The 14,750-nt window shown below is 48.7% G+C and overlaps 1 protein-coding gene across 1 annotated transcript; it reads left to right on the forward strand.

The window, feature by feature from the left end:
- Positions 1–1,476: 1,476 nt before the first annotated feature.
- Positions 1,477–13,952, forward strand: SLC5A11 (solute carrier family 5 member 11; the record flags this gene model as incomplete). The annotated part of the gene is made up of 15 exons (XM_082314467.1): positions 1,477–1,608; positions 2,531–2,602; positions 3,382–3,486; positions 3,743–3,802; positions 4,313–4,417; positions 5,813–5,918; positions 6,752–6,832; positions 7,258–7,463; positions 8,288–8,423; positions 9,198–9,305; positions 9,698–9,848; positions 10,085–10,253; positions 11,014–11,229; positions 12,459–12,621; positions 13,732–13,952. 15 exons carry the CDS (start codon positions 1,477–1,479, stop codon positions 13,950–13,952), a joined length of 2,031 nt encoding a protein of 676 aa, XP_082170593.1.
- Positions 13,953–14,750: the final 798 nt, after the last annotated feature.

Raw genomic sequence — 14,750 nt, forward strand, 5'->3', positions numbered from 1 at the left:
GCCACCCTTTGCCCCACCTTCTTCAGCTTTTTGGCAGGAGGGAGCTTAAAAGTATCGCCTTACAAGTGCAAAGGGGCCAAAGGACTTGGCCAGCCGCGTAGGCAGGAGGAGGACGAGGACCAGTAGACACCTGGCCCAGCCATCCTGGTGACACCGGGGCTGGACCCAGAGCTGAGCCGTCTGCGAGGCCACGCCAAGGCCAGGGAGTGCCGGCTCTGCCCCTCTTCGGAGGAACCGTCTCCTCGGCTCAGCAGGGTGAGAGAATAACCCCGAACCTGCTCCGCGGCGGGAGCGCGGCAGTGAGGTGCTGGGCCCGGGGATCCCGGGTGACCGATAACGGCGACTGCCGAGCCAGGGGCCGTCCGAGGCGGGCCTTGCCCCTGCCGCGGCCGCACCAGGGCTGCCACTTGCCTCCTGTCTTGCTTCCAAAGTGGGGCCAAGCCTGGGTGAGGGGAGGAGGAGGAAACGAGGAGGAACAGCATTAATTCAAATATCCGACCAACCGCCTTGCGTGGACTTTATCCTGTCCCTTCTGCCGAAGGGCAGCAGCCTGGCACCACGGGGCGCTCCAGAGGGCTCCAGAGAGCCCTTGCAGGGGTCCCTCAGTGGTGCCACGTCTCCTCATCAGGCATTTCTAGACAAGAAAACGAGTTTTTATTCCTGCGGGAAGCACATGAGTTCATCTCACCCGCAGGAAATGCCTCTGCGGGCTGGTGTGCAGGAGGGAGCCCCGGCTCTTCCACCGCTTGGTGCCGGTCCCACACCACTGCACCGTCTACCGGCGGTACTTGCTGCTCATCCCTGCTGCCCCGGCCTGCACCGGTGTGGCAGAGGGTACGTCCATCCCTCTGCTTGGCAACACGCTGCCAGCCTCCACTCCTGATGAGGGAAGTCAGCCGTACTCAGGAGGAGACCCAAGCACTCTCCGTCCCCGGGTTCGAGCTCTCGCTGTGTCCAAGGAGGAAAATGCCACCGCCGCTGGAGCAGTTCATGTGTCTTCACATCCCGGTGGCTTGCCATGGGCACATTTCTGGCAGCAGCTTCTCACCAAGGCCAGTCTCATGGCAGCACTGGGACCCGCAGGCTGTCATCACTACGTCCCAGTCCTTTCCTCCAGCTCTTTCAGCTATTTACACCTCCTCTATTTGCACTTAATACACCCATTTCTCCACCTGTTAGACAATTATCCACTGCAAAGGAAATCTGACCAACCCACAGCTGGCCTGCCTGCTGGCAGCATCTTCACATCACAGAAAGGGGGTCATGAATGAAGGCAAATGCCAGAGACAAGAGCCCTCGCCACAGCTCTGGCACGAGCAGCACCGCAGCCAGAGCCACAGAGCCGATAACCCCTGAATTATTCAAGAAACAGTCAACACCTTCACAGTGCTTGCACATCCTCTCCTAACCACGTAACCCATTTTTTAACAGATATATGCATCAAGACAAAGAAGCCCTCGGCCTGCATAAGAAACCATGGAGACCACCAGCAGCACGCCATCCTCTGTGATGCCCCCGTGGGATGTGTTTCCCCAGAAGACGCTGGACTCCATAGACATTGCTGTTCTTGTGCTGTACTTCCTATTTGTCCTCGCGGTTGGGCTATGGGTAAGCAGATACCATTAAAAGCTTTTGCATGTGTCCTGTTGTACTGAAAAATACGGCTGTTTGGGCCTCAAATTATTTTACTTTGTCTTGAATCAGGCTGCACTTCACTGGATTCAACTGAACAAGTGGAAAGATAGAGTTTACAGGTCCTTTTCCTCACTTCAGCTGGGGGAAGTGTCCTCACTGCTCCAGAGGAGAGCTCTTCAGCTCTAGTGTTTGCCAAGGTTTTGAGAACACTTGTAAGGAAGAGGTCATCTAAGTACAAAGTATTGCTAATGATGTTTTGTTCATCCAGGAAGGAATTGCTGTCCTATAAATCACCTGTGCTTGTCCACAGTGGTCTCGACAGCAGATTCCGTAAATTGAAAATACTGTTCATATATATCAGGCAGAAGGACGTCCTTTTGGCATGGCTTTTGTAACAGCAAAAGCACAATTTGGCTGGCATGAGGCAGAGATGAATAGTTGCTCCCTTCAAATGTGGTGCATAACTCTCATGGTGTTGCATGAAACTGTCTGAAATCTCTGAAGAACAGGAGTCAACGAGTAATATGTGCAACGCCGAGCATTTTTCCTGGCTGCGCCTAATAACTAGGGATGTCTGCAGTTCTTGTCCAAAATTGCTTGTCTTCCTTGTGGATCTGGAGTGATTTAGTTTGCTTATCACAGAAAACATTTAATCAGGATGCTGAGATGATAGAAAACTTTGCATGTGGCTTACAGCATTGGCCAGTCCCCTCCCTCGTCTGCTGCTCTCTTGTCCCCTAGGATTTCCCAGCAGCAACTGCAGGTCCTTCAAGGAACCCTTCGCTTTCATCTGATGACAGTACAGAGTCTCCTGCTGGGGAAATGGCTTGGTGATGGTCTGAGCAGCAATTGAAATGATTGCTGAAACCTGTGTTCTGCTTTTCTGCTTTCCCAGTCCATGTGGAAGACGCAGCGCAGCACTGTAAAAGGCTACTTTCTAGCTGGAGGACAGATGGTTTGGTGGCCTGTAAGTATCTTCATCATTACACTGCTTGTGCCCTTAGGCTACAGCAAGACTGAAAAGCACTTTTGTCCAAGCAGAACTTCTTTCTCCAAATGGAAAAAAATAAAAAAGCCTTCCATGTTTTGCAAAGACCCAGTTACAATACTGGCATTTTTTTCCCATATTTGAGACTGGGGAAGTGGAGCTGCTGCAGGGCCCTTGCCACAGCCCTGCGCCCCCGTGCCAGCCAGCCTGCTGTCTTGCAAAGTCTGTCTGGTTCTGCATGCTTTGACCTGGAGATTTCCAGAATTAACTGGGTGGTCCCCATGGCGGACACAGCTTTATGTTGGTCCAGTCTGCTAGGCGGGGTATTTCATTTGGGCTGGTCTGATGAGTCAGTTTGTACTAATATAAGAACCTGATGACCTGGCATTTTTACTTGTTACCTCCACCTTCTGCCCTGCTTCTCCGTGAAAGACTAGACACTGTTTTGGAAGCAGGATGGTCCTAAACATGCCCACAAATCAGCGATAGGCAGCGAATGATGAAAGAAGCTGGAGAGAGGTGCCAGAGCCACTGAACATGTACGCAAAAGAAGAAGGTGGCAGGGGATGACAAGGATTTCATGTCCCCCATAGTCATGAGTGGGGGAACAGCATCACTGTGTAACCTTCATGGTGGGAATCCACTGGGTGTGTGGGTGCACTGGAGCACCAAACTACTCTGGTGACCCCTTTGTCCATCACCAGGCTGAGAACAACGCCTTGTGCCAAGGCCAGATCCGATTTCCTGTCTTTCTCCAGGTGGGCGCATCCCTGTTTGCCAGCAATGTTGGAAGTGGCCACTTCATCGGCCTGGCTGGGTCAGGAGCCGCCTCAGGAATTGCCGCAACAGCCTATGAGTGGAACGTGAGTGTGGCACAGCGGCTCTGTAGCCATCTCTGTTGTCCTGTACAGGGCAACTCCAACACCAACGAATTGCCACACAAGGGTAGAGGTCTGGCAGCTCAAAAGTCTCAGACTCCTGCTGCATGAGCTAGAAGTCACCACCAGCTGCTGGGGGTTTGAGGCCTCTGAGGGATAACCCAGTCCCCATGTCCCCATTGATCCACCTGATCGCAGCCTTGACCAGCATCGCTGACCTTCCTTTCCATTTGTTTTGCAGGGGATGTTTTGTGTTTTGGTGTTGGCCTGGCTATTCCTTCCAATTTACATAGCAGCAGGAGTAAGTAGATGGGATATTGTGGCCATCAATGATTTGCTGGTATTTAAACCGCCTGTTTGGCTCATGGGCTTAACCATCTCCTGCTGTATGTGTGCTTCTTCTGGAAGGCAGGGCGTGAGCCATGGTGCACCCGGCTGCTCCGGTGGCCTGGGCTAAAGGGGACGAGAGCTGCTGCCTGGGAACAGCACTGCGGGTTCGGGTGTGGGGGTCAGACTGCTCCACTGGCAATGGAGCAGAGTTGCTCCATCTCCCAAGGAGACGGACGGAGGCTCTCATATCATAGTTCATAGTGAGCCTTATGTCAGACATTATAGCAAAGTCAGTGCTTGCTAAGCTGTTGTGCTGGCCTAAGTAGGCAGCTGAGAACCAAATACCAGCACAATGCAACTGGCAGGGCCGTTCTGGTCTTCTACCAGTGCAAACCGCCCACGCCGGCTCCGTGGGTGAGCCCTCTGCAATTCGCAGGAGCCACTGTGTACCACCTTCTCTGACAGCATGTCTCTTGCGTAGGTTACTACCATGCCTGAGTACTTGCGGAAACGTTTTGGAGGCAAAAGAATTCAGATGTTCCTGGCGATTCTCTACTTGTTCATCTATATCTTCACCAAAATATCAGTAAGTGCAAAAACCCATGGAAACAGACTGAATTAAATTCACTTTGGAAACACGTGCTGATCAGCGAGGCTGAGAAATGCAGCTACCGGCCCTTCTCTATATTAGCAGAAAAAGGCATATTATCAAAATACTTGAGGAAGCTAGACTATAGTTGTTTTGAGAAACTACACAAAAAGAATAACTTCTTTTTTTTCCATTAAGGATCTGAAAGCTTGCTACAGTAGGAGGAAAGCTAGGTGTCAATGTCCTGAGCAATAGTTCACTGAAAAGTTGAGTTGTGAGTGTGGAAGCATTTGTTGTTAGATTTTGTATGTCTGGCAGCTTACCCAGTTTCATCCCTTTGCATATTTATTGCCTGTGCAGACACCAAACACTGTTATGTGCAGGATGAATAAGAACGTAGGAGTTGGTGTGTGTTTAGGTGAAGAGAGTTTAGTGATTTATTGCACCTGTTTGATGTAGTGCTTTGAATAAATAACTGAATCAACCCTTGTGCAACACCTCACTAGCTGTTTATTAACCATGCAGCAGTGCATAAATCTGTGAAATCAGACAAGTCCCTGCTGGTGTTTTTCCTGTACGTACAGGGCCAAAGTGGGACGCGCTGTCTGACACACGCCTGCCTGTGTGCCCCCTGAAATGGATGCTAGTCACGGGGTTCAGGTGGCACCGAGGAGCTAGGGTCAGGTTCTCCTCTAGAAAAAACTAACCATTTGATGGAAATCTCTGATAATACGATTCCTGTATTCAGGATGCCTTTGTATCTGTCTGTCATTCTGTGGTCTGCAGTTTCCCTATCCTAAAGCTCTCCTAAAATGCAGCATTTTCACGTAGCTGCAGAGCTAGTTGGTCAGGGCTGGCTCCCAGCCCCGAGGACACTCTTTCTTATTATCTCACTGTCACCGTGTCAGCAGGGAGGAATTCACATTATGGCAAACCGGTGCTGGCCGAGGCACCCGAGGGGGTTTGCACCGCAGGTGCTCCGCTTCCCCCCGCCCCCAGCACAGCTCTCCCCACTCAGCTCGCTGGTGCTCTGGGGAAGAGATAAGCTCAACCCGCTCAAATATCTTTTCCACAGTGCTGTGCATGTTCCCCCTCTCTCAGGAGAGCTCCATCATTGCCCTCCCTGTCCCCGCATGACTAGTAATAATAAACTGTCTAAACACTGCACGAAGCCTGCTCCTAATGCACAGGAGACAGGAGCTGGGGCTGCAGAGGGATGTGCCATGTGGAGAAGACGCTGCAGGGAGCCAGGGAGTCACTAACAGTTACAAACCAGACTGGTCTCACTAAGGGAGACAGCTTGGTCAGCTAAATGCTCACGCTCCCTGGCACTACTAGCTTTGAGGGGCTTAGTAATATCACTGCAACTGTGATAACTATCTTTTTCTCTAGGTTGATATGTATGCCGGGGCCCTCTTCATTCAGCAAGCCTTACACTGGGACCTCTATATCGCTGTGGCAGGCTTGCTGGCAATCACAGCCGTTTACACTGTTGCGGGTACGTGGCTGAGTTTCAGATCATACCACAGATCCCGCTTAGTGAGCTGAGCGCGTTCACGCAATGCACCGTGCATCCTCGTGCTTGTGATAGGAGTCCTGCGTTTCCCATACCATCTGGTTTTGCCATGAGTATGGATAATGGGGGAGCAGAAAGTAATTGATAACTTGCCTGTTAAGAAAAAAATTACCAGGTAAGCGTAAATGAATACCCCTTATAAGGCCATACCAGACATGGATGCATGTCAGTTCTGCTTTAAGGAGAAGCTTTGCTCGAGGCATTTGCACAATACGTTTTTGCTCTGGGCATTTGGAGGTATGAGTGATTTACATAACAATGAGCCGTGTAATGCGGAAAGCATTATCAATCTTGGGTGCCCTTTCAGGGCTTACGGGTGGCCAAATGGAAAAAAGCCATGCACGGAGTAAGCAGCAAATCCCAAACAAATAAAGGTTGCTCCTTTCCCAGTGCTCACCCCTAGTGATGTTGCTCATAAAGATACCCCCCCCCCCCCCTTTTTTTTCTTCTCCTCCTTATTCAGCTTGGGCCTTGTTTTGGAGCTTTTCCATGTATTTCCCGTAGAAGTACTTATACTGGACTTTGGCTTTTTAGTGACAAAATGGTGACTCATTATGATTCAAAACATGAGAAATTTCAGCCAAAGTATCATGCACAGGAACTGGCCGAGCTGCCACCCAACATGGTCAGAACACGCCAGCCTGCCAGGCTTGGGGCTCGGCTTATGCTGCTTGTCAAAACCTTTTGCAAAGCGTGAGATGCTACAACAGAACAAACCCAGTTTCCCACCGTTTGCTGCTTCTCTGCTCTCTTAGGTGGCCTGGCAGCTGTGATATACACAGATGCTCTGCAAACTTTCATCATGTTGATCGGGGCTGTGACTCTCATGGTCTTCAGTGAGTATTTCCCTAGGATTTTATTACTAAAACTATGATAGATGCTTTACCAAGTACTACAGACAAGCTGGATCATTACAACTGATTACTCAGTTGATGTTCTGGGAACTGCTTTCTATGTATTTTCCTGTTGGAATATATGCTTATACAAATAATCTTATAGTAGTTCTTTATGTGGCAAAAATGCATGAGTAGTCCCTGAAAAATCTCTAAAGAAATACTTTCTGAAGCAATACTATAGATAAACAAGCACCTTCTCTAGCCAGCAGTTTTAGCATTATGCTATCCCCCGGCCCAATGTTAGAGGCAATAGCTTCCGATTTTAGAGAATACTTGTGGAGGATCACCCATAGCAAACTACAGAGACTGAAAATCAGAGTACCGACCCGGGAGATGTGATAACTGCTTCTCATGACCTATTTTAGGCTTTGTTGAAGTTGGCGGTCTTGAAGGTTTGCAGACAAAATACTTTGATGCCATTCCCAGCACCCGCAAGGAAAACAGTAGCTGCGGCTTGCCAAGAGAAGATGCTTTTCACATTTTCCGAGACCCTGTTAACTCTGACCTTCCCTGGCCAGGAGTTTTGGTGGGAATGACCATCCCATCCCTGTGGTACTGGTGTACAGATCAGGTGGGATACTGCTTATTTCTTTGTTCGGTTTCAAAAACATGTTATTGGTTGTATGAATCTGATTACAAACCTAAGGTTTGCAATGTAGCCTGGACTGGTTTACTATTTCTGATGGGAATTCAGTAAAATCTGTCGCTTCCAATAGTAAAGCTGCAAAACTTGATATGCACAACTAAGTTTTGGGAATCATTTCAACATAAAAAGGGGTGAGAATGTACGTATGAGTTAATCCCAGTCTACAAAGATGATTTAATTTTTTTTTTCTAACTCAAGCCTTTCACTTCTTTTGAACCACCTGTGAACTCACACCTTCAACTTTCCAGGGCTCTGATTACCATCCCTCCTAGTGACAACATCAGAGGCAGCAGGACCGAAGTCCTAAGCAACCTCCTGATGTTTCTGTAGTATTCTTTTATTTAACTCATTTTGCTTGTTTCAGACTCTGTCCTGCTTTGGCAGGAGGGCTGCTGAACTGGCCAGATTTAGCCATTGGGTCAGGGAAGTCCCCAAGAAAAGAAGAAGAAAATAAAATTCTAAGCCTGAGTATGATTAGTTTAAGGAACAGATTATGCAACACAGCATACTGCAGAAGCAAGGCTCAGATTTGATGACACAAGCAGTGCCTTTCAGGTCTACATTTCTGTAAGGTATTCAGAATCTGAAGCAAGAATTATAAAGCTACAGCCAGGCACTGTGTTCATCCTTCTAAGATTTCAATAGTTTAGAGAAGGACGAAGTATACACATGAATGCAATCCGTATCCCATCATCTACGGCTAGCTCCTCTCTGCTGACAGCAGACCAAACACATTTCTTAATTTCTAGGTCATCGTTCAGAGGTCCCTTGCTGCTAAAAACCTCTCTCATGCCAAAGGAGGCTCCTTGATGACCTCCTACTTGAAAATTTTGCCCCTCTTTATGATGGTAATGCCAGGCATGATCAGCCGGATTCTCTTCCCAGGTAAGTGCTGAAGGAGAGATCTGTTCCCTCTATTTATCACTACTGGTTGTGCTTACTCTGTGGAGCTGGAACAGCCTTTACTGAATAAGTTAAAAGGTTGCAATGCATCAAATGCCCAAAGTATGAAGAAATTTTCTTCCAGTTATAAGCTGGAGAATGCACACCCTCCTACAGCAGACCCCAGACACATATTGCACAACGCGCTGCTCCGTGTGCGAGAGCAGTTGGCTGTCATCCGTTCTCACAACAGTTGTGCTGACCTATTCTGAGCTTGCTACCTGCAGCTGCTCTGCGTTTTGATCATGCACTTAGGTCCCTCCTGCACCAAACATGTTACCCCTCTTGCAATTTAAGTTTGACGCACTTGGAGAAATCCTAACATACCACCTTGAAGGCTGTAAACTGCTCACCGGGTGGGAACATATGGATGTGCCTGTCCGTGAGGGGCTGTGCCAGAGGTGGGTGGATAGCCTTAGTCCTCATGGGAGCAACATTCCTAGAGAAAAATTAGACATTCAAAGCAGCTCAGCTACCTATACGGGTAGTATCTTTTGCATGGAAGGGAAAACAGGGAAAACAGGGAAGCCCAGTGCTGCTCTTACCTCACTGTGTTGGAATAGTCCTGCATTACTTTCTGGAAGCTTTCCAAGCTTTCCAATACCCAGTATTTCACTTAGAAAGCAGATTAAAACATTCAGTAGACTAACTTGTTTAGATACAGTGGTTTATTGTGGCTATGGAATACTGCCTCTCACTCTCCCTTCCTTATTTTAGATCTGGTGGCTTGTGCAGATGCGGAAATTTGCCGAAAAATCTGTGGCAACCCGTCTGGCTGTTCCGATATTGCTTATCCTAAGCTGGTCATAGAACTTCTGCCTGTGGGTAAGGAGCTTGGTAATGGTGCTGGCACTGATGGGTATGCACCAGCCAAAAGGCATCTGTGAGAGAAGTTCAGAGAGGGAAATACCCTGCAACTATAATTTCAGTGGGGTTTATGTTGGGCTTGGTGAGACAGTGGCAAGGGACAGCATGCAACAGGCGAGATGGGTGATGATCAAGTATCTAGAGGTCTAATTCAGTCAAATTTGGATAAGATAAAGCGCAGATGTTTAACAATGAGAATCAACTGTTAACACCTCCCTAACACTGCCATTTTAAAATCGAGGCTAAAAACATTTTTAAAAGTCTGTTCTAGTTCAAAGAAGAATTCGAGGACATCCTACAGTGGGGTTATTGGGGATTCCTCAGGGCAGCTGTACTTCTTCTGTTTCCAGGACTCAGGGGCCTGATGATGTCAGTGATGATAGCAGCTCTCATGTCCTCCCTGACTTCCATCTTTAATAGTGCCAGCACCATTTTCACCATGGACCTCTGGAAACACTTCCGTCCTCGTTGCTCCGAGTGGGAACTCATGATCGTTGGCAGGTAGGAAGAACTAGGACACGCATGTTATATCAGGGCCTGAGCATCAGAGGCACATCTTGGCACACCTCGCAGCCTGCTGTCCCTGTACAGATGTAGTATCTTCATATTGCACAGGTTTGGTGGAGGACTAAGTGGAGGCCTTACAGTTACGGGAGATCTCAGTTGGAGACTTGCTAGCTGAGCAATTGGAAAAGAACAGTCTGAACTAGCAGTAATGGCATCTTTTTCTTGCACAGGGTCTTTGTGCTGCTGCTCACTGTGGTCTCCATCCTGTGGATCCCACTGGTACAGGCTGGCCAGGGAGGGCAGCTCTTTATTTACATCCAGTCGATCAGCTCCTACCTGCAGCCCCCCGTGGCAATGGTGTTTATACTGGGTTGCTTCTGGAAAAGAGCGAATGAAAAGGTAACAGCGCCGCTGTGCTCAGCACAGTGGCCTCTGTGGCCTCGCTGTCCTCACAAGAGCCCTGCAGTTCCAGCCACCACCCCAGGCTGCAGTTCTGCCGCCACTTGTAGTGTTTGGGAGAACAAATGCACCCAGACCTCTACACAACGCAAGCAACCATCACCAATACAGGATGGAGCAATTCCTGATTGCATTGCTCCGTTGCAGGGTGTCCTTCAGAAATCTTGAAGCCTGCTAGGGGCTTACTAGCCATCAGCTTGTTTATTATATGGACTTGTATTATCTGCATCAGGGGGGCTACAGAAGGCACAGTGAGCCCAGAGAGTGAAGGAGCCAGACCAACTGGCCTCAGGAGTCCTAAACCTCCAGTTTCTCCACAAAGACTGTTGCTGGGTAAAGGGTAAAATCTTCCCAAACCAGGCTTTGGTTAGGTGGAGAGTAGTTGTCAGCCCCCCAGGGTTAAGGCAACCATTAGGATACAGATATCACTCTTCAAAATATTGTGGCATAAGATGTTATCCTTCCCCTCCATACCAAAATTAATGACCCACTTGACTGCACGGAGGAGAGGTACCAGGCTGCTGTTACAGCACTGGCAGACCTGGATAGCAAGAGTGGAAAAGGGAGCAGAGGGAAGCCTGCCAAAAAAACAGCAAGGAGAAAGCCTGGCCAGCTTGTAGCCTGAGAATGTGGGTATAGCCCTGGATCCTGGGTGGATGCATGCTGCTTGCTCCAATAAAGAACACCCTTCCTTTCCTAGGGCGCGTTCTGGGGCCTGGTGATTGGGCTGCTGCTGGGCGTCATTCGGCTGGTGCTGGACTTCATCTACCCAGAGCCCCAGTGCGGCGAGATCGACCTCCGACCAGGCGTGGTGAAGTACATGCACTATCTCTACTTCTCCATGGTCCTGGCCGCAATCTCCACGCTCACTGTGCTGGTCGTGAGCATGCTCACAGAAGCCCCCTCGGAAGAAATGGTGCGTCACCCCTTCAGATTTCTTTTGTTATTTGTAAATGGTTTCCAGGATGCCCTACATTACATCCATGGGAATAATGTGGGGATAAATAATCTGGAAATGGAAGTTTCCATTCGTTCTTTATTTATGATCACACTTGCAATCACTTGTAACAGCAATCCCTCCTCTGCTCCAGCACCCTGCTGCCATTTAAGATTTTGGTCCCATAAATCCAGAGTCCCACCCTGGACACTGGTCAACAGTAGATGCTACAAAGAGCTGTTCTTAAGTTTCAAACGTGTGTTTAATCCATGACATATTAGCTTTTTCCCTCTATTTTCCAAGAAATTCCAGCTTCTGGGTCATCTTTATCAACTCTCTTACTAATTTAGTGAGGAACCATTTTTACTCGCAGAAAAAAGAAATCAAGGGCAGAGAGCACACTTCCTCTGGAACAGGTTTGTGCCAGTTTGACTATTTTCAATAGATACACTGAGGCTGCAGAAAAAAATTAACAGCAGAAAGGAGGGCCAGAGGGACCTTCAGAAACCATACAGCCAACGCATCCTCTTGCTTCAAGACAGGACTAACCCAACACATTTCTGAAAGACCTGGTGAACTTATTCTTAGAAGTCCCCAGAGAGGGGGAATGCCCAGGGAGGTGTGTGATCAAATCGAGACCTCACCTGCCCCTCCAGTAGCAGTTTTTCCTCATCTCCAACCTGAATCTTTCCAGCTTCATGTTGTGCTCATCCCTTCCTGTCCGCCCTATCGTTGATATTGAGAACACTCCTCTTTAATGAGTCTCTCACATATTTGAAGAAAATTATCATATCTCCCACCTGTCTTCTCTTCTCTCAACAACCCCAGTTCTTTGAATCATTCCTCCCTGGCCACAATTTCCATTCTTTTGCTCCCTTCACTGACCCGCTCGCAGTCTGCATCCAGTGATGGTCCCGTGCAGAAATGTCTCCTCCTCGGTAACAGAGAGTGAAGAATGCCATCCTTCAGAGAGTGTAGCTGTACAAACAGCTGTCGTGTTTCAGACAGAACTAAACCCAACATGCCGGTGGTAGCTGTCGCTTCTGTAGTTACCAGCTGAGCACTTTGCTGTTCACCTGCTCCAACAGAGTGGGAGAACAGATTTCAGTCCCTCTAAGTATTCTCTCTGCAGGCTGCTCTACTGCTCAGGTAGTCCTTTAAACAACCTTGAAAGCAGTTTTCTTTAACACCACTCTTCATGCCATCAGATAAGTCGGCTTACCTGGTTCACACGTGGGGATCTACCAGTCAAGAAAGACCTAGCAGTCAGCCCTTCCCCAGATGCTGCAAAAGGAGTGTGTGAAGCTGAGCGTCCAGCTCTCCAGATTGATATAAGCATTGCTTCTGAAAATAGTTCAGATGATAATAAATGTAAGTGCTCCAACGTCGTATTCAGTAATACCTACACTTAACAACCCTAGGCATTATGTAAAGGCTTTGAAGACAAGAAACGTTAAAGCTACTTCCTCTGGATTTCTGTAACTTCAGGGCATGCTAAAAGGTTTTTACCTGACAGTGTTACCTAAGCAGAAGTTTAGTTTCTTTTCCATCTCTTGATGGCATTAGATATGCTTGAAATCAAGAAGGAGCTGGATGGGATACAGAAAGCCATGCCCCTTACCCTGCACTAGAGACTGGTGCTGCTTGCACCTGCTGCAAGGAGAACTGGTTGAAAAAGGGGAGGGTGGAGGAAAAACACAATTATTTTCATGAAATTCCATTTCTGTTTTTCAGTGATGTTTTCTGATCGACTCTAGCAGCAGGGAGAACCCAGAGCCCTGGGCGGAGTTCTTGACAGATCAGTGAAGGAGGATTTACATTTTTTAAAACTTGTACTTGTCGGTATTAGGTACAAACATGCATAGCAACTCACTCTGCATTTTCCAGCGATGATTATCATCACTTGTTTTTGCCAGGCTTGGGACACTGTTTATATAACTTTGCAGCTTTTGCTGTGTATTCCTTTGATCTATAAAAAGCTGTTGAAAGGATCAGTAAGTTAATGAATTGCTGTGCAGCTCTCCCAACTGCTGGGAAGCCTCACGTTTGTTGTGCATGAGTGCTGTCTTCCCAGCATTTAGTCATGTATGCCCTAACCCGCACCGGAGCTGGGAGAATTCAATTTACACGCGTGTGGCGTGGAGTAACCCTAAATGGACTAGAGCATGCACTTGCGAGAGGAAGCTGATGGGCACCAAGCAGCTACAGCTGAGCTTTTAGGTTTGGTCTACTGTTACTGTTTATTAAATGTTGGGAACAGCAGAACTTGAGCTCAGAGCTCCAGGGAAGAATGAAATTGGTACTACAGCCCCAAAAGATGCTAATTGAAGGGCTTCCTACACCTCAGCGTAGCTAGTGTATTCATTTAAAGAACGCTGGTGCGTTTTTGCATCAAGACCCTTTGTACAGGACCACACTGATACATTCCTGGGATGTGTTTTGCTGGTGAGATTTGTACCTCACTATTGACTGTCTTTTTAGGTACGACTAACGCCAAAGGGAACTCGAAGCTGATGACCGCCTTTCTGTGGCTCTGCGGGATGGAGCGCAAACAGGAAAACGCCGAGAACGCGGCGCCGACTAAACCCGAGCCGCTTCCCGTGGCTTCCCTGGAGGAGAAACCGCTGGTGAAACACGTCCTGAACATCAACTTGCTATTATGTGTATGTGCTGGGGTCTTTCTCTGGGCCTACTTCGCATAGCAGTTGGCTATTCCACTCCAGATGACATCAACTAATTTTAATTGGTGTAAATAATAATAATTAGCAGAGGGTTAATGTAATTCTTAATGCTTTCTAAATTTTATTTCTTTATTTAAGAAGACAGACCCTCCTCCCTAATCCTCTCCTTAGTTCTAATGGGGCCTGGCTGTGAAAGGTGCTGAGCGCTCGGCACCATCACTGTTGGACCTGAACTGGGAACAACACGATGGGTGTAAAGAGCTAAGGAAGGCAGCTAGGCAGAAGAGGTTTGTTTGGTTATTTTAAATATTTAATTATGCTCTTTGGGATTAGAGCACTGCTCGGAATTCAGGAAGTCTGGATTCTGTTCCTATTTATGCCTCTATAACCAGCTACAAGCACTTGTTTCCCCTGTGGTTCAGCCCCTCTGCCCTGGAGGGCCGAGTGCCCGGAGGAGGGCCAGCGCCTGCTGCCTGGGCCGTGGCGCAGCGAGCCGTGCCTCGCTGCCTCAGCCCCGCCGCTTTAGCTTCCTCCGTCCGCGCAGCGGGCAGAAGCGCGTGTGCAATTAGCGCTGGCGGGCCCGCTGACGTTTCTGTCAGTTTGTGCTGAGCGACGGGAGCCCTCGCAGCCGGCCGGCCGTGCGGCCTGCCTGCCTCAAAAGCCTCCCCGCGCAGCACGAGCACCGCTGGCAGCGCCGCGATGGCGGGGCTGGCCAGCGAGCCCACACCGACCAACGCCAGCACCCAGCGTGGAAACCGCTCCAACAATGTCATCAGGGACACCTGAAGGAACTAAGCCAGCCCGAGCCCAGCCGGTGCT

This window comes from Platalea leucorodia (genome assembly GCF_965183815.1).
Source record: "Platalea leucorodia genome assembly, chromosome: 5".
Taxonomy (NCBI): Eukaryota; Metazoa; Chordata; class Aves; order Pelecaniformes; family Threskiornithidae; genus Platalea; species Platalea leucorodia.